The 24,885-nt window shown below is 40.8% G+C and overlaps 1 protein-coding gene across 1 annotated transcript in view; it reads right to left on the bottom strand.

The window, feature by feature from the left end:
- The window catches only part of LOC139546639 (titin-like), a 185,365-nt gene that overhangs the window by 156,201 nt on the left and 4,279 nt on the right, over positions 1 to 24,885 (bottom strand). The window contains exons 4-40 of the mRNA XM_071355254.1: positions 23,060 to 23,347; positions 22,574 to 22,671; positions 20,488 to 20,708; positions 19,927 to 20,209; positions 19,368 to 19,562; positions 17,780 to 18,049; positions 17,549 to 17,665; positions 16,756 to 17,025; positions 16,343 to 16,408; positions 15,959 to 16,217; positions 15,747 to 15,828; positions 15,268 to 15,498; positions 15,021 to 15,163; positions 14,558 to 14,736; positions 14,086 to 14,313; positions 13,752 to 13,996; positions 13,401 to 13,633; positions 13,149 to 13,313; positions 12,855 to 13,023; positions 11,001 to 12,691; positions 8,411 to 8,692; positions 8,020 to 8,286; positions 7,631 to 7,903; positions 7,269 to 7,532; positions 6,923 to 7,183; positions 6,429 to 6,689; positions 6,042 to 6,305; positions 5,660 to 5,920; positions 5,295 to 5,555; positions 4,949 to 5,209; positions 4,717 to 4,858; positions 4,435 to 4,603; positions 4,114 to 4,345; positions 3,538 to 3,822; positions 3,139 to 3,264; positions 2,594 to 2,782; positions 734 to 784 (exon numbers count right to left, since the gene is read on the bottom strand). Coding sequence (XP_071211355.1) covers positions 734 to 784; positions 2,594 to 2,782; positions 3,139 to 3,264; positions 3,538 to 3,822; positions 4,114 to 4,345; positions 4,435 to 4,603; positions 4,717 to 4,858; positions 4,949 to 5,209; positions 5,295 to 5,555; positions 5,660 to 5,920; positions 6,042 to 6,305; positions 6,429 to 6,689; positions 6,923 to 7,183; positions 7,269 to 7,532; positions 7,631 to 7,903; positions 8,020 to 8,286; positions 8,411 to 8,692; positions 11,001 to 12,691; positions 12,855 to 13,023; positions 13,149 to 13,313; positions 13,401 to 13,633; positions 13,752 to 13,996; positions 14,086 to 14,313; positions 14,558 to 14,736; positions 15,021 to 15,163; positions 15,268 to 15,498; positions 15,747 to 15,828; positions 15,959 to 16,217; positions 16,343 to 16,408; positions 16,756 to 17,025; positions 17,549 to 17,665; positions 17,780 to 18,049; positions 19,368 to 19,562; positions 19,927 to 20,209; positions 20,488 to 20,708; positions 22,574 to 22,671; positions 23,060 to 23,347 — 9,282 coding nt within the window. The remainder of the gene's footprint in view (positions 1 to 733; positions 785 to 2,593; positions 2,783 to 3,138; positions 3,265 to 3,537; positions 3,823 to 4,113; positions 4,346 to 4,434; positions 4,604 to 4,716; positions 4,859 to 4,948; positions 5,210 to 5,294; positions 5,556 to 5,659; positions 5,921 to 6,041; positions 6,306 to 6,428; positions 6,690 to 6,922; positions 7,184 to 7,268; positions 7,533 to 7,630; positions 7,904 to 8,019; positions 8,287 to 8,410; positions 8,693 to 11,000; positions 12,692 to 12,854; positions 13,024 to 13,148; positions 13,314 to 13,400; positions 13,634 to 13,751; positions 13,997 to 14,085; positions 14,314 to 14,557; positions 14,737 to 15,020; positions 15,164 to 15,267; positions 15,499 to 15,746; positions 15,829 to 15,958; positions 16,218 to 16,342; positions 16,409 to 16,755; positions 17,026 to 17,548; positions 17,666 to 17,779; positions 18,050 to 19,367; positions 19,563 to 19,926; positions 20,210 to 20,487; positions 20,709 to 22,573; positions 22,672 to 23,059; positions 23,348 to 24,885) is intronic.

Raw genomic sequence — 24,885 nt, 5'->3', positions numbered from 1 at the left:
CTTTACTTAGTGTATTCTTAAGCTAAATATTCCTTACCTGACTTGCAGAAAGATGAATAAACGCCCTTTCTAATCCTTTGAATGAGGGTAAATTATAAAAAAATATTTCATGAGAAACATGACTCTCCAATGATACAAATAAGTAAAACTTGTAAAAGCAGCTCTAGAATTGTATGAGAAGGCGTTTATTCGAACTAATATAGTTTACAGGTATAATCATGTTATTTTAAAAGCAAACAATTAATCACATACCACTATCTGCAAGCCAGTCTAAGAAATATTTGCAGGAGGAGAGTTCCAAATGCAATACACTTTAAGAAGCAATTAAAAGATGTGGCTATTCCCATATCTTTTAAAGGATAATTTCCTGAGGTCTGGAAACTTTAAAAGATACACATCCTGCACCTTTTTGGGAATCCATTACAATCCACTAAGAACCTTCATGCGTAAAGGATAAGATTGATAGATGCCAAAACTCATTTTTCTAAAACTTCTAAAAGCAAGCAGTTTTAATCAGTGCTTGCTGTACAAAAACCAATCACATAATACAAGGACATAACATTATGTCGATATTGAAGAATACATAAGATGAACATTTAGCATCAAAAACATTTTCCGCTTGCATGCAGTGTGAACATTCATAAATCACTTATCCATATGCTCAGGTGCATGTCATACAACTAAGGGGTTGATGAAGTACATTTCAGTAATGAAGAGTGTAAATGAGTCTTACCTTTGACTTCTTGCTCAATGGTTGCTTCAATCTCTTCCTTCATATGGGTTACTGTAAAGGAAATTAAGAGTTGGTGTGATTTAAGACGATAATCTTTGATGATGATTGGTACCAATTCCTTTCCATTTTGGCTTAATTTCACCCTCTCTGTATGTGAGAGCTCTACAAACTTACAGAGAAATGGGTGCCAATCAAATGAGATACTGAATTGATCCATCTATCATTTTGAGATTGCTCATTTCAAGAAACAATTTTGGACTTAATGCTTAGCCCAGATGTAATTTCCTTGAAGTTATATCCTGCTGGACAAAAATGCTTTTCAGAGGTTATGCTAACAATTCTAACTCAAACCCTTTAACTGATTACAATAATTTGAACGTTTCCACTTTGATGGTACAAACAAGGGAACAAAACAGGGGTACAAACAGGGGTATAAACAAACAAAGCAAAGTTTGACAGTCAGACACAAGTCCAAATAGGGAGAGGGTATAGGCTACAACATGCACAGTCCACAGAGCTATCGCTGAGAGGGATGTCACAACCAAGGACAGCAAGGAGTGTGATAGATGAATGACAAAAGGAGAATGTACTACCTACTCAAGCTGCAAGGAGAGCAAGGAGTGACAGAGAAGAATGACAAGAAGAGAATGTGTTCTACTCAAGCTGCATATACCCATCTAGGAATTAGAACTAAAAAAGTGACTAACATATTTTGAATATTCTATTTTAAATTGTGAGGTTAGTAAACTATATAGAACATGGGAAAGCAAAAAGGTTTTCCCCAAGAAGAAGAAGAAAGTCGTTTGGTTGGTTTAATGAGAGGTGTCGGTTGGAGAAAGGAATTTTGTGAAAATTAATAGATGATTAATTACACGGTGTTGTAAAATCAAAGGCTAATTCAAGGTAAAAAACGAGTTACCTTCTTTGGTTACTGCAAGGGTTGCTGTGCACATCGCCTCTCCGGCGTTATTGGTTGCTTTGCAAGTGTATTGTCCAGCATGCTCAGCGTAAGCATCGACTATAATTAATGTGGCAGTGTTTGTCATCTCATCGAAATGAAAGACAATATCTTTGATAGGCTTAATTGGCTGGTGGTTATGATACCAGCTAATCTCTGGCTTTGGCATGCTGGACACACAAGCATGAAACCTGGCCACTTCACCATGCTGAACGACACAGCTTTCTATTGGGTGAATAAAAGTGGGCCTTTGGGCAATTTGCTCCTTCTTTACACTTGAGAAGCTTGATGAAAGACTGGATGAGACATGCCTTTGAGAATCAGATGTAATATCCATAGTTTGTTTTTGCCCTGAAAGGAAGTACGTTCAATTAATTGAGTATTAGCATTTTTATGGATGGACACAGATACACATATCCATGTGTGTATATTTCTAGTGAAAGTCATGTGCATAGAGAAAAAATTACATATTTAAGAGGATACTGCATAATCATATTATATATTGAAGTTATTTATCTGCTAAATTAGTTATCTTTGGCTACAAATTATAATATTTCTAGATATGACTCGGAAAACGTACCTCAATCCAGAAATGCGTTCTTCTCAGAATTGTCCCATTATCTCAACTGTTACACTGAGAAGATTGAACGACTGCCGTTTAAATAGCAGTCGTTCAACCTTCTCGGTTTAACAGTTGAGATAATGGGACAATTTGGAGTACAACTAATTTCTCATCCCTGGATTCAGGTACGTTTTCCGAGCCATATCTCACGCCGGCTCCACAGTGTCTTAATCTAAACAGGAAGCCTGCCCTACCCCAGTGTAGCTATAAGCAAGAGTAGAGTCGGAATCTTTTCCGGGTATAGGTAACCATCTGGTTACAGAAAGGTATGCAAACTCACCATCAAGTTTCAAACGTGCAGAGCATGTGACCATTCCTCCTGCGTTTCTGGCAACACAGGTGTATTCCCCCTCATCCTCAGAGTACACTCTGCTGAGCTCCAGTTGGCAGGTGTCATCAAATGTAGAAATCCTGAAGAAGTCTGACTGCTTAATTTCCTTCTCACCATGGTACCAGGACATCTTCAGAGCTACAAATGGAGGATTGGATTTAAAACTATATATTGTTTTAGAATATTTTAATTTTTTATTTATTATTAATAATTGTCAGCAAACGTACATACAAAATAAAGTTAAATTATACTCTTAAAAATGTCTGACAAATTAGCTCTGTCTGATGAAGGTCGCTGCTTGAAACATCACAGTATGTTTTTAACAAGGATTTATAATACAATTCATTTTTTATTATGGAGAGGTTCACATGCCTCACCTTCAAATGCAATAGGACAACAAATAACAAAAGGTATACTTCCACAATTACACCCATTACACCCACAAAAACATGTTTTTATTCCAACTCATCCCAACAATGTAATGTGCAAAATACCTTCTCCAGTAACTTTGCACTGGAATCTGGCAGACTCTCCCTCAGTGGTTGAGGTGTTGCTGATTGGTGAGATGATGGTAGGTGGGGACAGAGGAGCTCCAGTGTCAGGAGAAACAACTTCTGAAACTGAAATAAAAAATAATTAGCAACTTTCTTATATTAATAAACCATTTCAGTTCTTTATTTGTGAGGTAATATCTTCGGCGACTAAACAAAAACATCATGGTCATCTTAACACTCTATAAAAAGGTTGGTCCAATAAAATAATTATATACGGAATGCATAACATTTGTAAGAATGGTGTACTTTTACAACTAGTTTTTGACAACAATTGTTCTTCTGTTATGTCATAATTTCTGTTGACTTGGCATTATTATCACACAAAAATGTAATGGTTACCTTCGACATTCAGTGCAGCTGAACTGGTGGCAACACCACCTTCATTCTTGGCCTCACAGTTGTAGACCGCTGCATCCTCTGGGAACACTTCAATGAGTAGCAGACAGTGCTCATTCCCATCACGCAGAAACTTGCACTTGAAGCCTGGGGAGAGAGCCTGGGAGTTCTTGTACCAGAACACCTGGGGCTGGGGGACGCCAGTCACTTCCACAGAGAAGCGAGCAGGTTTGCCGGCCTCCACAGACAGGGGCTGCATGTGGTTAATGATCTGAGGTGGCTCAGGGACTAAATGAAGAAAAAAAAATGAAATAAGAAATGTGATGTAGAAAGATGCAACACTGAGGAACAACCATTGTCGTCATCACTTTGAATCCTCCTGTTAAAAAATGACATACTGTATCCTCTTATCAGCATAGTCCATACCTACTACGCTGCTACTCTAGTAGGAGGGCACTGCAATGCCCTCTACAGGCAAGGACATGTAACTGCAGTTATTACTGTAACTATTACACAGATATACTGTAGGGCAATTAAATATATTTTCCAATAAAACCAATACCATGAAGTTTGACTTACTGTTGACATGAAGTGTCACAACGGTCCTGTTCCTGCCAGCGATGAAGGTGTATTCTCCTGCGTCACTTCTGTAGGTCTCAGTGATTGTCAGACGATGGAGCTTTCTAATGCAAACATAGCTAAACCTCTGCTCAACGGAAAACTGGAGCTCAACACCGTTCCTCAGCCAGCGACCTTCAATGTCATCCTCATTGACTTCAAACTCAAATGTCGTTCTTTGTTTCTCAACAACCTAGAAATGAATCATGATATTAATCATCTTTAAAATGATACTAAAAAGTGTTTTTTCTGTAAATAAAAATGTATCAAATTCATATTCACCGTCATTTTCTTCTCAGCAGGCTCTGTAATGCGGACATCTTTGCCCTCCACGGTGAGATAAGCCTTTGACACGCTTGCACCAGCGACAACAGAATATTCTCCGGCATCAGACATGCGGACTGACTGGATCATTAGACGGTGCAGAAATTTCTCGGTGGATACGGTGTATCTGTCAAGGCATTTAGAAATAACAGTTAGATACAGATGAATAGTTAAGATTAGTTTATTATGATACCCATTAGTATCTTCACCAGGTCTAATATTACTGGTAATAAGATGTACCTTTCGGAAATGTCCAGCTCTTGTCCATCTTTCATCCACATCACCTGAACATTAGGCTCAGAGATCTCACATTCAAAAGTGGCCCTCTTCTTCTCTGTAATCTTGATATCTTTGATATGCTTGGTGAATTCAATAACGCGAGCTAAAACACAATGCACAGAAATAAGACCTTAGATTGTGAAATATACAGGAAAACCTTTTTTTTGAAAATGGAAGAAAAATAAGAACATACCATCAACATAAAGCTTTGCTACTGACGCAGCAGAACCAGCCACAAATGTGTACTCCGCACTATCACCAAAATGAACATTTCGGATGGTGAGCGAGTGAGTTAGCTGTTTGGTGCGGCTCTGGCATCTGTCTGTGGAGGGAATCTCAACACCATTCTTGAGCCACTTGTAGGTGATGCCCTCATAGTTGACATTCACTTCAAATGTGATTGTGTCTTTCTCCTGTGCATTGAGGTCTTTCAGCATGTTGGTGATCAAAATGGCTAAGGTAAAAAGGAAAATGTTACGATACATTCTGATAATAATATGATTAGGGATTACTTCATTGATAATGAAGAGTAAACTTACCATTGACGGTCAAAGTGGCAGAGACTCTGTCATTTCCACAGACAAATGTGTATTCTGCAGAATCTTCTCTGCTAGTGTTCATGATCTTGAGCTGGTGAAGTTTGCCCTGCACCACAATCCTGAACTTTTCACTCATTTCTATCTCCACTCCATCTTTTAGCCAAGTGGACGGGACATTGAAGTGTGAAACTTCACATTCAAAAGTGGCCACATGGGTCTCTGGGACTTCAATGTTCTTGATGGGTTTTGTGACACGCAGAGCTGGAAGAATCACATAAAATCTTAATTTAAGTAAAAGGTATCAACTGAGTACTCAGCAATCATGTATCCAGTACTCTAGTCTATTCATCAAACTCAATACCGACCTTCAACATATAAAGATGCACTGCATTGCAGGTTTCCAACTACAGCTGTGTACTCTCCATGGTTGTCAGTCTTCACATTCTGGATGGTCAGCTTGTGAGCTTTTCTCTCAGACAGTATTTTGACATTTTCACTTGGTTTAAGCTCCTTGTTATTGAACATCCATTTGATAGGGATGTCATCATGAGACAGGCTCAGCTCAAAAGAGGCAGTGGCATCCAATAGTGATGTCACATCTTTAGGCTTCTTCACAATCTTGATTGCTGAAAAAGAGATTGATGAGAGTCAAAAACCTCAAAGGGTAAGTAGAAACATTTCAAGTATACATACATTTGTATACTTGATTGCATAAATCAATTTGTGACAGTTAAAATATGCACTTACTCTCAACGTTCAATCTAGCATTAGCAGATAGTTTCCCAAGTTTGAATCCATAAACTGATTCATCGCGTGTGTCGCAGTTCTTGATCTTCAAGGTGTGGACCATGCCATCAGTTGTGATTTCATATTTCTCACTTGGGTTGATCTCTACACCATTCTTAATCCATTGTGAGCCCTTCACATTCTTGTGGGTGAGCTCCAGACTGAACTCTGCCTCCTGTGTCTCAGTAACAGTTTGATTCTTCAGTGTCTTCTTGACTTTCACAGCTATGAAATCAAACATAAACATTACATAAACAGCAGTCATATAACAATCATATAATAGGCATTTATTAATGCTAACACCAGTTTAAAATAAACAACAATTTCCACTCAGGATTTAACACCCACCCTCAACTCTCAGGTTGGCTGTTGTCTTGGAGTTTGCGACCTGGTAAGTGTATTCACCGATGTCATTGGGTCTGGTTATGGCAATGACCAGACGTCTGACAGCTCCATTGTTCATATGGTTGACATTGTCACTGAAGTTCACGGGTTGTCCATCCTTAAGCCACTTGCCCTCAGCAGTTGGGTTGGCCACCTCACACTCCAGCTCAGCTGTCTGAGACTCAGCCACAGTCACGTCCTGGAGTGGTCTGTTTATGGCACCACCTGGGAACATGGAGACATGGTTAACTTTAGATAACTGGTAAAAAGGGTAGTGGATGGTGGAGACACAGCTTTAATATGGTATATGAGGACAATAAAGAACCAATAAGGAACCAATCCGATTTTACTCAGCAAACACCTTCGAGTCAGGGTAGTGAAAATGTTTATCAATTCATGAAATCTAAAAAAAATTCTGAAGGAGTTTATGTCAGAAATCATGGAGATGTTAAACATACCTGACACAGTAAGCTTTGCGCTGGATGTCTGTTCACCAGCAGCGAATGCGTATTCTCCCTCTTCATCCTTCATGGTATTAATGACACTCAGGCTGTAATTTTTGCCCTTGGCCTCAATCTTATGCTTTGGACTAGCTTTGAGTGGTAGTTTCTTGAAGGTCCACACAGCGGCAATGCCAGGGTGGGAAACCTCAACTTTAAATGTTATATTCTGGGTCTCTGTGCAAACTTGATCCTCCATATGCTTGGTGATGTGAATTTCTGTAAAATAACAAAATATGTTGAATAGGGTCTGTATCAATGTAGTTTGAACCAACATCTAACACAATCGGTGAAAACAACTTACTTTCAATAGTCAGTTTACAGCTAGAGTCAGCTTTGCCAACACATAGCTTGTAGGTTCCTTCATCAGAGGCAAAGGTCCTGTGGAATACCAGGCGCTGTTTGGATCCCTTCGCAAGCATCTGGATTCTCTCACTGGGCATCACAAGTTTGTCATTGTGGTACCATTTCACAGAGGTAACATCAGCAGCAGAGATTTTAGCCTCCATAACAGCCTTGGTGCCCTCAACTGCGGTAATATCAGTGAGTGGGCTCAAAATATCAATCGCTGTAAAACACAGAGACATTTTTTGTTTTTAAATACCTGATGATTCACAATAGAACTATACCAATATGAATATAGTCAGACTGATAAAAGTGACTTACTTTGAATGTTCAACTTCCCAGAGGTGGAGATATCCTGAGCTGGGACAACGAAGGAGTATGTTGCAGCATCGTCTCTGCTCACGTTTTCAACAAGCAGCTTGTGGACCTGTTTGTCGATAACGATGTGGATGCGATCTGTGGCGGAGATTGCTTGGCCATTCTTCATCCATGTTCCCTCAACGTTTTCCTGAGAGAATCGCACTTCTAATTGAGCGATGTCACCCTCGCAGATTGTCAGGTCAGTGAGGGGTTGCATCAGTGTCACAGGGCGCACTGAAGGAAAAGACATTGATATTATTGCGCAGTTCATCCCACTTTTTCAACAGTAATAGTTGTCTTGAAATGGATTGGAAGAGAACAAGCTAACACCAATAACAGTCACAACTCACGTTTCATCTTCAGCGAGGCACTGGTCTGCATATCAGCAATTTTGAATGTATATTTTCCCTGATCTTCTTTCTTGACGTCTTTGACAGTCAAGGCATGGCGTCCACGACGGGAGGAGGTAACATATTTGCTGCTGGGAGTGATTTCCTTGTCATTGAAATACCAGGTACCTTCAGCATCCTCTCGAGATAATTCAACCTCAAACTCCCCAGAGTAGGTCTCAGGCACTTCAATGTTCTCCAGCCTCTTCACAATTGACAGTGAAGCACCTGCACAATGAGACATTGCTAAGTATAACTGTTTCAGAGTTACTCTTTCTATTCCAACTTCACTATTTTCACAGTTGAAAATAATTGTCAGTGATATAGTAAAATAGTAAGAAAAACTGCCAACCTTCCACATTGAGTCTGGCAGTGGTCCTGATGTGGTCATCTTCAACAACAACACAACTGTAGTCTGCATCGTCCTTCATGTTGATGATCAGTACAGAAAGGAAATGAACCTTTCTGTCTGAGTGCATCCTGTATTTGTCTCCAGAGAAAATCTCTGAATTGTTCTTCAGCCATTTGACTTTAACGAACGGCTCATTTGTTTCACACTCAAAGGTCGCCATGGTGTCCTTCTCTTTAGCTTCCACATCCTCTAGTTGTTGAGTAAAGCTATTAACTGTAATGGCTAAAGTGAAACAAAGGAAATACACATATTTATTATGCTTTTTCAATGTGGACATACAACAGTTCTCTATAGTTCTTGATGTAAAATTGCATACAAGGCCCGGTGCTGCCAAAAACTTGATTTTCACCTGTTTTATATATGCAGTGCATTCGGAAGGTATTCTGACCCCTTGACTTTTTCGACATTTTGTTACGTTACAGCTTTATTCTAAAATATATGTATTTTTAAATCCTCATCAATCTAAACACAATACTCCATAATAACAAAGTGAAAAAAGGTTTTTAGAAATGTTTGCAAATGTATTAAAAATAAAACACAGAAATAACTTATTTACATAAGTATTCAGACCCTTTGATATGAGACTCGAAATTGAACTCAGGTGCATCCTGTTTCCATTGATCATCCTTGAGATGTTTCTACAACTTGATTTACCTGTGGTAAATTCAATTGATTGGACATGATTTGGACATGACACCTGTCGATAAAAGGTCCCACAGTTGACAATGAATGTCAGAGCAAAAACCAAGCCATGAGGTCGAATGAATTGTCTGTAGAGCTCCAAGACAGGATTGTGTCGAGGCACAGATCTGGGGAAGGTTACCAAAATTTTTTTACAGCATTGAAGGTCCCCAAGTACACAGTGGCCTCCATCATTCCTAAATGGAATAAGTGTGGAACCACCAAGACTCTTTCTAGAGCTGGCCACCCGGCCTAACTGAGCAATCGGGGGAGAGGGGCCTTGGATTTCTGCAGAGTGGCTTCCTGGTTTCTTGTGCTCTGAGTCCTTTAGGTGCCTTTTGGCAAACTCCAAGCGGTCTGTCATGTGCCTTTTTACTGTAGAGTGGCTTCCGTCTGTCCACTCTACCATAAAGGCCTGATTGGTGGAGTGCTGCAGAGATTGTTGTCCTTCTGGAAGATTCTACCATCTCCACAGAGGATCTCTGGAGCTCTGTCAGAGTTCCTCTGTGGAGATGGTAGAACCTTCCAGAAGGACATCCATCTCTGCAGCACTCCACCAATCCGGCCTTTATGGTAGAGTGGAGAGACGGAAGCCACTCTGCAGTAAAAAGGCACATGACAGACCGCTTGGAGTTTTCCAAAAGGCACCTAAAGGACTCAGACCACAAGAAACTAGATTCCTGGGTCTGATAAAACCAAGATTGAACTCTTTGGCCTGAATGCCAAGTGTCACGTCTGGAGGAAACCTGGCACCATCCCTACGGTGAAGCATGGTGGTGGTAGCATCATGCTGTGGGGATGTTTTTCAGCGACAGGGACTGGGAGACTAGCCATGATCAAGGGAAAGGTGAATGGAGCAAAGTACAAAGAGATCCTTGATGAAAACCTGCTCCAGAGCTCTCAGGACCTCAGACTGCGGTGAAGGTTCACCTTCTAACAGGGCAATGACCCTAAGCACACGGCTAAGACAACGCAGGAGTGGCTTCGGGACAAGTCTTTGAATGTCCTTGAGTGGCCCAACCATAGCCCGGACTTGAACCCAATCAAACATCTCTGGAGAGACCTGAAAATAGCTGTGCAGCGATGCTCCCCATCCAACCTGACAGAGCTTGAGAGAATCTGCAGAGAAGAATGGGAGAAACTCCCCAAATACAGGTGTGGCAAGCTTGTAGCGTCATACCCAAGAAGACTTGAGGCTGTAATCGCTGCCAAAGGTGCTTCAACAAAGTACTGAGTAAAGGGTCTGAATAGTTATGTACATGTAATATTTCCGTTTTTTTGTTTTAATACATTTGCAAAAATGTCTATAAACCTGTTTTTGCTTTGTCATTATGGGGTATTGTTTGTAGATTGATGAGGAAAACAAACAATTTAATCAATTTTAGACTAAGGCTGTAATATAACAAAATGTGGAAAGGGTCAAGGTGTCTGAATACTTTCCCGAATGCACTGTATTTCCACAATATGAGGTTGGAATAATACTGTGAAATTGTGAAAATGATAATGCCCTTTAAGTTTAAGAGCTGTTTGAAAAGACAGCCTGAAATGTCAGCCTGTTTTGGTGGGATGGCACCTGGTGACATCACCAGGCGATAAATGAGATAATAGACCAATAAGAGTTCGAAACCTCTGCAATTAACAATTAACCTCTGTTTTCAGTTTTCCCCTCCCTACTCAGACAGTCCAAGACTGTCTTAGCAAAGTTCTTGTTTTAATTGAAAACAAAGCACAGTAAGGTACTTAATTGTCACCCAAAAAGTATTTGATATTGAGATAAAAACGGCTGCATTAGACCTTTAACTATTTGTAGAATACAAGCATTGAAATAGATCATAAATAGATCATTTACCTTGCACCAGCAGGAATGCATGGCTTGATGTCTCTCCAGCAATGTTCATGGCTTTGACCATGATGCTAGCAGAGTCTTCTGCTGTGACATCTCTGACCACTAATTCACACACGTGGTCTTCAGGCCAGTACCAGTAAATTCGATCGGTCTTCTCCAGCAGAATTCCATTCTTGAACCACTGGCACTCAGGTTCTGGTTTGCCGACAACTCTGACTCTGAAGCGAACTTCCTCGGTCTGAGACACGGTCTGGCTAGCAATGCGTTCCAAGATCTTTGGAGCTTCCATGCTGGGAGAGAGCTGTATTCTCTCTGGTTTGATTGTGGGTATGGTGAGTTGACCCTCCTCCATCTCTTTCTTCTTCTCAGCCTCAGTCAACTCTTTCATGTGATGAAGCAGTTCTTCCTTCCTCTTCCTAAGCATATCCTCATAGGACTCATCCTTCCTTTTGGACTTTAGCTCCACAGCAGTGATGGCTTCATAATAACCTTCCTCTGTCCTGCGCTTAAATTTGCTCTTCAACTCATCTGTCTCCTCTGTGGACTTCTCATGGATGACTCTTTCAGTCTTCCTCAGTTTGACAACTTCCTTTGGCTGGGCATCAGCTGGTCTGTCAACCTTCACAACTTCAAAGCTAACTCTCCCATGTTCAGTAGTGTCATGTGCCTTTGGTTCAGGGACGCGACGGAGGATGGATCTGAAGTCCTCTCTCTGTGTGATCTCGAGCTTCACCAGATGCTCAGCTGTGCCCTCTGGGTTCTCTGCTACCACTTTGACATCTCCTGCATCGTATGACTTGATATCTATAATCTCAAGATAGTAAATGCCATCATAGCGAAGCCTCATTCTCTTGCTCTTGCGAATGAGCTGTCCATTGAGGTACCAGTTAACCTTAGGTGTGGGATAGCCAATCACTCTGCAACGGAATCTTGCAATGTCACCTTCCAGCACTCTTGCTGGTTCAGGAAGAAGGACAATTTCAGGCTTTGACTTCTCTGAATACTCATCCCCAGTGACTCCAGAAGGACCTCCCTCGTGAGCCATGCGCTCCATCTCATCAATTCTGTGTATTTCCCTCCTGCCCTCAGGTAACTGTGTCTCCTCAACAAGGCTCTTCTCATCCTTTACAATTAGTGTAGCTGAGGTCTGATCAACTCCAAACTTGTTAGTGGCTCTGCAGGTGATGACACCACTATCTCTGGCATAGGCAACTTCAAAGTCAAGACTACAGTAGCCAAATTCATTAACCATGCGCAATCTGTTAGCAGCTGCCAGGGGTTTGCCATCATGCAACCACTCAACCACCATAGTGGGATCACCAATTGGGGTCAGTCTGCATTCAAAATGGACTGGGCCAAAACGCTTCAACCTGACAGAAGTCAGCTTCTTCTTGAACTGTGGTTTCTGCTGCTTGTCCTTGTCATATAGGTCATCCTCCTCCCACTGCTCTTGACCATAACGGAGATGCAAGGGTTCCAACTCTGGAGCTGCTATGTCCTTGGCCTTGTAGGTTCCTTTGGTGATAATGAGTCTCCTCTCTGGCGCAGGTTCAGCAGCATCTACCTCAATGTTGACCCTGCAGCGAGTGGTATCTCTTCCAGCTTTGTTAATGGCTGTGGCTGTGTACCAGGCACTATCAGAGCTCACCGACTGTGGGATATGGAATTTGGCTTCTCCCTTGATGCCCTCAATCCTACAACAGACATCTTCGTTAGTAAATCAGCATTAAGTACAACCATGTAAAATAAAGATAGTAACAAATATACATATCTTAACGACTGGAGGAGTATTTCGTGCACTTGATGTATATCATAGGCATGTGCACATTGAGATAAAAGGTGGGGCAAAACACATACTTTATATTTGGGTGCTTCTGTGGGGAGATGATGTCGCTGTTCTTCAGCCAAACAATGTCAGGCAGGGGGTTTCCGATGGCTTTGACCGCCAACTCAACCAGAGTGCCTTTCTTGACACTGACATTCTTCAGCTTCTCAATAAACTGGGGTCTGATCAAATTTTCTTTGGCTGTAAATGGAGAAACATATACAAGGACAATGCTATCAGTCAATAATGGTATATGACGTATCGATACAAAGTGACAATTCATTTGAGCTTCAAATGAGGAATGATATAGAAGACAAAGATCTTACCATCAACTGTAAGTGTCATGGACACAGAGCTTTTTCCAGCTCTGTTTTGAGCAACTACCGTCCATTCTCCAGAGTCATGGGGCATAGCTGGAACCACAATCAGTGACTGAGTTCCATCTTCCTTCACCACTATCTTGTGGGTGTAATCATTGACAACTTGTTGCCCTGAAAAGAAGAACACAAATAGAGGAATAAATGTATGATTTTCATAAAACTAGTTGAGAGAAGAGAACATGTTTTCACATCACTTACCATTGTGGAACCAGAAAGTGTCAGGCATGGGTCTACCAACTACTTTCAGGTCAAATCTGGCAGTCTGCCCTTCAGCGCACTTGAATGACTGTGGCTTCAAGACAAACACAGGCTTGTACAGTCTCTCCAGCTGACTCTCATCAGTGTCATCAAGCCTGCGACCAGGAGAGCGTGCAGGAGAGCGACTGGTAGAGCGTCCGGGAGAGCGGCTCAGAGATCTTGGGGACTGGGACCTGAGCAAATAAATACCGAATTCAGTGATAGTTGGGAGGTTTTTTTGATGGCTATGTTAAACAAATATAAATTAAAATCTGGTAATAACCCTGTTACATTTGGTAATAAAAATCTCACCTAATTCTCTGCATTGCCTGAGGTTCTGGCGTGTAACGCTGAGCTCCTGCAACGGCAGTGGGCTCCACATACAGTTTCCCTGAGCTCACAGAGTTGCCCTTCATGTTGCTAGCTAATGCTGTGTAAACACCCTCATCCTCTGGCAGCACCACAGGAAGACGCAGGCTGGCTCTACCATCATGAAGACTCTCCATCTGGTAACGGCCACCATGATGGATACGCTTTCCATCTTTGTACCACGCAATCTTTTGAAAGACAAGAAACGTTTGATGAATATATACTACATGTTATATTAAACTCAATGTAAAATATAAATGCATGGTTTCTTTACTACCTTGGGCAGTGGAGTTCCTGCCATTTTGCAGTGGAAAGTAACACCCATTCCTTCTATGATCCTGTAGTTTTTAACTGGAGTGGCAAAGGCTGACTGTAAAGCCTCACGATCTGCACAAGTCACCATCTCTTCCCGATCCTCAGTCACAATCTGTTGGTAGGTAATTTGCAAGATGCGGATCTCAATCTCGTGGATAATCCTCTCCTCAAAGGAAGAAATCTGGAGTTCCTGTAACAAACACATTGGAATAAAGCATGCTGTTGTCTTGTTTCATAACAGGTGGCTGTGAACAAATCAAATGTCATAACATCACAATAATTACATTTACATTTTAGTCATTTAGTAGATGTTCTTATCCAGAGTGAATTAAACAACCACATATCACAGTCAATAAAACTTTCCTCAATTAAACAGGTATCAGCTAAATAAGTTCTGCATTGTATAAGTAATGTGTTTCTTTTCATCCACATACCTGTGTTGAAACAAAGCTTTGCATTTGTGCGTGTGCTTGCTGTGTCATGCTCCTCTGCCTATACATCTGGTCGTCGTCATATTCGCTCACAACAACAGGGGGTACATCCACCTGCACCGTTGTAATTACTTCACTCTTATATGTCATTTCATGTTTCTTCATGTATTCTTCATATTCCCCTGTAAACAAAATATACAATGTGTAAACAAAAGTTAAAACATTATGGTCTGATTTCACAGACCCAAATAAAGCCAATGATTGTCCCAAATGGCACCCTATTCCCTACATAGTGCACTACTTTCAACCAAAGGCCATAGGGCTCTGGACAAAAATAATGCACTACTGTATTTAGGGAATAAGGTGCCATTTAGGATGCATACTATTACTGGATTTAAAAGCAACGCTAACTGAGCATAGTTTGTAGTCCATGAGATTAAACAACATTTTGATTAAAGCAACTGACCTTCCTCCAGCAGTCCAGCTGAGGCAGAGGCTTCTCCAAGCGGGTTCCTGGCAAAGACGGAGTACTCTCCAGCATCATCAGCAAATGTCATGGAGATCTCCAATTTACACACTCCACTTTCCTTATTGTAGTGGACTTTATATCTAATGGGTGAATAAGTTACATTTTAAACACTACAATCAATGATCAACACAGTCTTACAAATGCAAAATAGAGATGAATTGAAAATGTATCACAAGTAGGCTACCTGTATCCTGTAGTAAGGGGCACTCCACTCTTCTTCCAGAACATGTGTGGTTTGGGGCTGCCTCCGATCTGGCACTCAAAGACAACACGTCCGCCCTCCACCAACTTCTGTACAGTTGGCTTCTTGACAAAGAAGGGAGCGATGGCATCTGCAGTATCCACTGGTGAACCTGCGGTGGCGATGGCAGTGCTCACCTCCGACATGGTCTCCTCCTTTGCTTCAGTAGTAAAACTGTTTGAAGGACATTAGAAATATACATAAATTAGGGCAAATGTAATATCAAACAAGTCCAATTTTTTCATCCACATCCGCAAAACTCAATCAGGGAGGATTCAGCATGACTTGCTGGCAAATGGTTTCATAATGTTTGATAAGTATCATAGAATGATTCCGTTTTCCCTTGTCAATAAATAGCACGACTCATAACTGTACATGTCAAGAGTTTCCAAATGTAGTGGTATAAAATAGTTAGCACTCACAGTTTCTCTTGAGTAGTAAGGTCAAATACAGTGACAGTGCCTTGTTGTGTCATCTCTTCCCGGGTCTCAATCTCCTCGGTTACTAGAAGGAAGAAATGTATACAAGTATTAGCACATTCATAAACCAATAAACCATTTGGCAGTACAGTATTACACCTCAACAGTACGTAGTTTTGTAGACAGAAATGTTCAAAACTAAACTGCCTGTTTACCTTTGACAAGCAGGTAACAGGATGTGCTGATAGTTCCAGCATTGCTAGTAGCAGTGCAAGTGAAGCGACCGCTGTCTTCTGCGAAGGCCTCACGGATGACAAGACGGGCACATTTACTCTCATAAGTGATCTGGAAGTCAATGGAGCTTTCGATTCTGTAGTCCTCCCTGAACCATATGATGCCAGGGGCAGGGTGACCAGAGATCTGGCATTCCAGAGTCACAGACTCACCCTCAGTCACAGTCAGGTTCTTCAAGCCCTGAAAACAAAATACAATAGTTTTACTGACATGTTGACATTTAGAAAAACATGGATGGAAAGGACGCCTGAATAGACAACAATAACTTATATGACCTGACATACATCCACAAGAAAAATACTTACAGCTACAAGAGTAGGTGGCACAACTGGCTCTTCTGCAGGGGATGGGACTGCTGCAGTCTCAACGATCTATGGAAAATGCATATAGGTCACAAAAAGTGACATACAGTACAGTTTCTGAACTTGACTTTGGGAGTAGTGAAAGATGGATAAAATGGAAGCAAGATAAGAGTGAATCCTGAAAAGACAAAGACGGGTTGTGACACAGGCTGGGAACAGATATATGAAGAAGGGGAGAAGAAAAGAGGAAGAGGATAGCAAGGTGGGCTTTCTTTGTGATGCAGATGGATTCTGAAACAAAGATAACGTGGCGAGGCTTCGGCGTTATGGTGAAGAGAAGGTGTACTAATACCACTCAGTGAGGTGAGACTCCACACAATGTTATTTTACAGGGCACAACACTCTGGACTACAAACCTTTGTTTCCAAATCCTTATACATTTGCTCCGTTTCCCCTGTAAACGTAGCGCCTATCTGAGTCTGTAACTGAGTGTCGAAATGCGTCTTATATCTCTCGGAGAGATCCTTAAACGGAGACTGGGTTGGCGCTGGCATCACGTCCACAACCTTACGGTGGAGACTAGGAGATGGAGGCTTGACTGGCTTGATGATCTTTTGAGCAGCATGTGCAGAGGTAGAGGATAACTCTTTCTGCAGTGTGGCAATAGCAGAACCTGCTATCGAAACCTGACCAACCCAAGGAAAATAGCATTATCATCACGAATCAGAACAACCTATTATGATATTGTCTGCTTTGTTTAGAAATATTAAGGCTGTGACTCAAAAATATAATGGAATGGATGACGATGTATACGGATTAAGTGAGCATTAGTTTTTAGGAAATACTTGCTAAGCTAAATAGTTGATTTCTAAGAGTGAAATTTTTATGGTATGTCCTGAGAAGCGAGGTAAAATTAAGTTATTTAGAATGGATATTTATTCAGTGTACAGTACATAATACGGCAGTGCAGACTGTGTATGTTAGGATTGGATGGTCTGTTAAGATAAAATGTGGTTAAACACCTAAACTGTATATTGAGAGATGACCGTCTAACAGAGATCAAAAGAGTTTTATGTCAGGCAGGCTTAAGAAACTATTGCTTAGTTGACCAGAGAGGCCAACAATGTATTACTTGATTATTACTTTATCAATTAAACTGAGGCATTAAAACATGTGTACCGCTGCTTGCCTGAAATGTCCTATGCTTACCTCATAGCTATGGTCAGGTTTAGGAACAGAAACTTTTGAAACTGTGAAATGTGGAATTGGGGATGGTGCGAGGGCAGTTTCCATGTGGGCGGTAGTAGTTTCTGTACTTCTTTGTATCTAAAGTAACCAACAAAGTGTGATAGAGTAAGGAAAGGTCAACTCAATGCAGAACCTCTGAGAAACCTATCAGAGAAAATGCAGCATCTTTTTATATTTAAAAAGATAGCAAACCTGGGTGACATGAATACTCTGCTCATCAGCTGTTGTTTGAATTGATGGTGGTGGTATTATTGGTATTTGCACCATTGGCACAGTTGCAGCCTCAGTTTTCACTGTGACTTGTTGCTCAGTGGTAGCCATCATCATCTGCTGTTTTAAATCAGATTGTATGGTTTCCTCTTCAGCATGACCCCCCTCAGCATGCAAAGGCTTCCGAACACGTGCTAGGTCGACAGCAGCAACCACTGTAGCCTTTGCCTCCGCTTTTTTCCCACCCTCAACCTTTGAGACAACAAGCAATCAATGTCATACATACAGCACATAGATATCATACATAGCATCCATGGCAGCAGTCACTATGACAGCAAACAGATTCACATAACGATGACAAACAGGAAAAACATCATACCCGTGGATACAAAACAAGTTTGTGTGCATTACCTGGTAATAACATGTCATCATTAATGCATGGAATCATGTTAGTTTAGTTGAATTGGTTGTGCAATAGTGAAAATGTACATGCAGTTGACTAATTGAAATACCAAAGAATTTTTGCTCAATCGACTTGGGAACTCATTTTCCTCTTAAATCGTAGTGATGGAGAAAAAAGTAAATGCAGTTACATATTACATTATTATTTTTTGATTTGTAAAAAATATATATATATATGTATATCATTTTTATTATTATTATTATTATTTTTTGCTAGGTAGCATTAGCTAGCGCTAGTCGGCTGTACCTGTGCCAAAACGTTTTCATCATATAGCTTGTTCTCCATGTTCTTTTTAAATAGTGAGCCAATATGTTTATCAGCACTTTTACTTCCATTACTGATCAAAAGTCATTTTCTCATGCTTCTCGTCTCTCTGCAGCAGACATATAGAGAGCAATATGTTTGGAATATCAAATCGCAATGAAATCAAAGTGTCGAATCGCATACATTTAGAATAGTGAGAATCCGTATCGTATCGGCACCTAAATATAGTGATAATATCATATAGAAAATGGGACCTGTGTAGTGATTTCAACTTAAATAGCGCTTACATACAGTATAGGTGAGGTGAGTGATTTGGGAAAGTGCTCAGAGTAGTAAACAAAACATTAAAAGCCATCTTTAAGCTACCTGCTCCTCGGTTGTCATCATACATGTAACAGTAGAGATTCCAATCTCTCTGTTCTGTACCACAGTGTCATCAGTGTGTGTCGCTATAGCTGGTTCAACAGCTATAGACTCTGGCATGATCTATATGATAAACATAGCCATGGGCAGGAGATGAATATATTGGGTCAATAAATAATGAGAATATGAATAACACATATTGACACTATGGGGGAGCTCAACAACATCCGTGGGAATGTGAATAATAAACCACAGGGAATGTGACAAAATCACAGATGGTTGTGAGGACGAATATGTGGGTGCGCTGAAATGACAACAATTTAAAATGGAAAATGGTCTATGTTTATCAGGGATAATATTGTTAAGCGTGAGCGGGGTCTACTAGAGTGGGGGTGTGATGACAGAAAAAAGGGAAATAAATAAATAATGGAAGTGAAGGGAAGGACGACAGGGTTTGTACTTCATTAAATAATGAACTACCTGTTCCCTTGTTGTGGACATTAACACAGTAGTAGAGGTGCTAGAGGTGCTCTGTATCTCTGTACTGGGTGTCACCACCGGCACCGGCACCGGCTCTGGTGTAAAACCAGCAGACTTGCGGCTGCGAGCCTGGTCCACAGCTGCTACCACAGTAGCTACAGCAATGCTTTTATCGTCCACCTCATGCTGCGCCTCCTAGCATACATTAGTAGCGTTAACTTAGAATCCAATCAGAAGTTTTATTGATAATAGCTTCAAACGTCATTATCATATTATTGATAAGAGATGCAATCTTAAATGCTTTCATACCTTTCTAAATTCAGGCAACCTATCCTAATGAGCCATGTTAGATCCCAAAATACATCCAGGTAGTCAAACGTTCATTGGACAGGATATTCAAACTCATTTAGGCCTCAAAAAGAGAGCGAATCAGCTAATCAAATAAGTTCACAATCTTGAAACCCTTACCATCTCATGCACATTCTGTAATCAGCCACAAGATGGCTCTGCCACAGAGAGAGTTGAGAGAGTGGCCACTAAGAAATAAGAATTTCCTTACCTCTCTCACAGCGACACCAGATACAGCGGACCCAGCCATTTGCAATCCATAAGAGCCCTCCCAGCGCTGCTCCATGTGAACCTGGGTGGCAGACATGGAAGCCTGGGCATGGGTGGCACTAGAAGTCATGCTGCTGGAATAGCTGCTGGACCCTTCAACAAAGTCTCCCTGCTTCCATGGTGGGAGGACATCAGGACCATGGGCTACCTGTTTGCGTGTGGTCAGTGGGGATTTGACTGGTCTGATTGGGGACACAGACAGTCTTGAAGTAGGGGATACGGACCTGCGTTAAACAAAAAAAATCGTTATTCGTATATTACCTGGTACCAAATGGTGTTTTGTAGTGTAAATAGACAAGTAATTAATATGTTTATCATGTAATTACTGTTACCAGGTCACTTCTAGGGAGCCTAAATACCTGGTCATTTCTGTATTATGAAATAACATGGTCTTATTCCCTATGGAGATTGAGGTGAACTATCTGTCTGTATTATATGTGTGGAATGTTGTTGAACTCTCTACACTTCCATGTTAATGTAAGATTGAAATAAAGTTTTTTACCTAACAGGGGCCGGAGTGGGTGCCTTGACATGTCTCACAGGTGATGGTGACTGATGACGTCCCCCTGCAACTCTGGCTGCAAGAGATGATGGTGTTGGGGACTTGGAGGTTGAGGTTGGCTTAGGGGGCACACGTGGTGGAGTCTTGTGTGCTAGATGGCTCACTACACCACCTTCAACATGCATTTGCATGGATGAGGATTCAAAATGAGCCTCCATACTCTGAAAATAAAACAACATTAAAGGTTAGTGTTTTATTGAAGTAAAAGTGTATTTATCCGACTGATAGCTTCAATAGACAGACAGATACAACTGCCAATTGCCAAAGTAAAGGAAACACCAACATAGTGTCTTAATAGGGCGCTGGGCCATGACGAGCCAGAACAGCTTCAATGCACCTTGGCATAGAATCTAGAAGTGTCTGGAACTCTATTGGAGGGATGCAACTCCATTCTTCCATGTGAAATTCCATCATTTGGTCTTTTGTTGATGGTGGTAGAAAACGCTGTCTCAGGTGGAGCTCCAAAATCTCCCATAAGTGTTCAGTTGGGTTGAGATCTGGTCACTGAGATGGTCATGGCAAATGTTTTACAAAGCTTTCATGCTTATCAAACCATTCAGTGACCACTCGTACTCTGTGGATGGGGGCATTGTCATCCTATGGGGGCATAGCCATGGTAGCTAAAATAATGGCCTGCCCAGCATTTTTATACATGATCCTGATGGGATGTTAATTTCTTAATTAACTCAGGAACCACACCTGTGTGGAAGCACTTGCTTTCAATATACTTTGTATCCCTCATTTAGTCCAGTGATTCCATTATTTTGGCAGTTACAGATAGATAGATAGATAGATAGATAGATAGATAGATAGATAGATAGATAGATAGATAGATAGATAGATAGATAGATAGATAGATAGATAGATAGATAGATAGATAGATAGATAGATAGATAGATAGATAGATAGATAGATAGATAGATAGATAGATAGATAGATAGATAGATAGATAGATAGATAGATAGATAGATAGATAGATAGATAGATAGATAGATAGATAGATAGATAGATAGATAGATAGATAGATAGATAGATAGATAGATAGATAGATAGATAGATAGATAGATAGATAGATAGATAGATGATAATGCATTTCTGCTTTGGTTGGAGAGGTAACGCTGTGTTGTGTGTGGAGCTCTACAGTTAAGGGTATGCCAGGGAATCGTCAGATCTGGGACCAGGCCTTAACTTGTCTCGTAACGGAAGTCCAATAAGAGGGACGGTGGAAAGGGAACCAGTACAGGCGCACGTACAGCACTTGCAAAACGCCTACCAACCACCCTTTTCTTTAGAGTATTCATATAGAGAAACATTGTTAGATGTATGATTGAATTGTATATATATTCTATGCTCAAATTAACGGCGCTGCCCAGATTGTTGGCTACGAAAGCATCAACAAAGTACTGTTAGATTTTGTCTATCGGAGCTCTCGCTCCTCTGCGCAAACGTGTCCGGCACGCACTGTGTTTTGGGAGGGAAAGCTGGGGTGACGTTCCAGCTCTCCGTTCACTGCTTCCATTTCGGTGAGTCAATTCTTCACTAGGTGTTTTTGTAGTGATATGATTTTGTGCGCATTCAAATGTTTAAATACTCTTGGTTTGTAGTGTTTTTTTTCAGAATTTGCATGCTTCCTCCTCTTTTCCACATCCCCATCTTCCCTGCAGGTGCCCGTGGTGGGGGCGGGGACGACGTGTTGGGAGCGGGCTCCAGCTCCCCGGGGATGCAGTGCAGAGACTGTCAGCTGGTCGGCTAGTTAGGATTGAGTATCTTGCATATTAAACAAAGTCATACATTTCCTAACCCTTGTGAAACTATTTAAATGCTGTGATAAAATTGCCTTTTTGCTTTTTCTGAGACTGCCTTATCTAGTGATATGTTGAGCTGTGCAGGGAACATTCTAGGCCAGGCTTTAAGGTTGTGGTCCTTCCCCTCATTAAACAGAAGGTGTTGTAGTCGAGGCTACTTAGTGGCCCTATAGGGTTAGGTTATCACAAGTCATTTTAGATCATATTTAATGTATATTTACCCTTGTCTCAACTCTGGTCTGGCGACTCTGAGAGGAGGACCTCTGAGAGGAAGATGAAATGACGGTTTTAGTCTTCTTGGCAGGCACAGCTTCTTCACCTGGACAGAAACAAATATAAAGATGCATTTCCCACCAAATTATTGAACATGATGACAAGTGGTGAATTCAAAACTGTTGTTCAAATTCAGTTCAGGCAACATGTCAATATAGAATGCATTGGGCCTATAATAGTTTCCATTCAGTTTTAAATGCATTGACAGACTGGGTCATTGAAGGCTTGAAGGCTAGGTCTAGCCTCTAGGCTAGATAAATGCTCATTTCTGTCCACAAAACATTAAGGAAATGCTCAATAAATAATTGAAACAGGAATTCTTGTAACTTCACTTTTATGAAAGCCTAATTGTGAGAAGGCTGTTGCAATGTGGGATTCCAAACGCCCAAAACACAATTCTAAGGACAGTCCTAATCACAAATCAACTTTCTCACCTTGAACCAGCAGTTCAGCAGTGGAGGTAGCCCGTCCGCTGCTGTTTGAGGCATTTACAGAGTAAGTTCCAGAATCCTCTGGGAAGGCTTCGGCAATCAACAAACTGTAAAGGTCTCCTTCTTGAACAATCTGAAAGTCAGCGGAGCTCTGTATCTCGGCTCCCTCTCTGTAGAACTTTACCACAGGTGTAGGGATTCCTGTCACACGAACATCCAGTCTCACTTGGCTTCTTTGTCTCACGGTTAAACTCTGAAGTCTCTGAATAAAGTTGGGCGGCGCAGTCTCCACTGTAACAATAAATGGAAAAATACGTTTTATGGCAAAAAATAAATCAAAGGAAAACCGGTGGAAGTGAACTCAACTTGAGCAGCACCGAGATCCATTGGCTAGGGGAGACCGGGGAAAAACGTAAGTATTTTTTCATTCGGTCTACCCAGAGACCTTTTTAAATATGAAACTTAATCTATCTAAACTTACATCTATCTATTCATATACCATGAATACGTTTTTACAGAAGATCTTTGGATCGTTATATAGATTTGAATCCAAATGGTCCGATGGTTACATTTGCCCCTATGCCCGGGTTCAATTGAAGCACTAGACATTTTTACTTTAAACGTGTTTACAAATACATTTGCTTTGTGTCAAATATTATGTGGCTAATAGGCTAATTCTTTATAACGCAATCCATGTTTAGCATCCTAAAAATAATCTAGAAGAAAAAGAAACGCACACCTATTTAGGCCCATTATTCTATATTCAAAAATATTTAATTTACCAACGTTTCGACAGGCAAGCTGTCTTCATTGTACCCTGATGAAGACAGCTTGCCTGTCGAAACGTTGGTAAATTAAATATTTTTGCATCTGAGCTCCTAGAGTGTGCGGCTCTCCTTTATTTTCTAGCATCCTAAGAATGGCAGTTCTGGCAGCCTGGTCTGAAAGACTAGACGTAACATAGTAAAAGTAGTTCTGTGACTCTCATATTAGTACAATTTGTTACATTTGGTATAGTTTCAAAAGACAGAAGTTGTTTAAACCCAAAACTAAAGGACGGATGGGCGTATAACGCGGACGTCAAGCAACCCAGGGGTTGCGTGTCCAAATCGCATCAAGGACAACTTTAGAATTTTAGCAACTTTTAAACTATACTTACACATTTTTAGCTACTTAGCAACAATTAGCATGTTAGGTAACCCTTCCTCTAACCCTTAACCCCTAAGCTTAACCCTAACCCTAACCTTAACCCCTAGCCTAGTTAACGTTAGCCAGAACAAATTGGAATTCGTAACATATCATACATATTGCAAATTCATAACATACCATACAAATTGTAATTTCGGAACATATACGAAATGGATGATGGACATCCACAAATTAATACATACCATATGTAACATATCATACTAATTTGAGTGTCTCATATTCACATTTACTATGTTACATCTACCCCTGAGTCCAGGTTGGTTCTAGAGGGCAAGATGAGGAGAAATCTATTTAAATTGGGTGCCACTTTGATTGCACAACTCAAGAAGTTGACTTGAGGGCGTAGTTTAGTCACTAGGAATAGTTACAGTACATTGATCATGATTGCGCTCGCTAGCAGGTAAATCTGAAGAACAACTTTATCCAACTTTATATGTAATCCGTAAACTGAAAAAAATCACACACAAACAAGCATAGCTCCATTTAGAAACATAGCTCCAAAACCTGTCCATTTTAGGTACAAACAGCAGTTTCCTAATTCAATATTGGTTCTTATTATTGGATGTGTAAAATGTAAACACCACTGCAGCTATCACTCTCATCACTGAAATGAAGTGCTG

The sequence above is a fragment of the Salvelinus alpinus genome, chromosome 20 (genome assembly GCF_045679555.1).
Source record: "Salvelinus alpinus chromosome 20, SLU_Salpinus.1, whole genome shotgun sequence".
Classification (NCBI taxonomy): Eukaryota; Metazoa; Chordata; class Actinopteri; order Salmoniformes; family Salmonidae; genus Salvelinus; species Salvelinus alpinus.
Note: the sequence above shows the minus strand (reverse complement) of the source record. Positions and strands in the feature narration are given on the sequence as shown.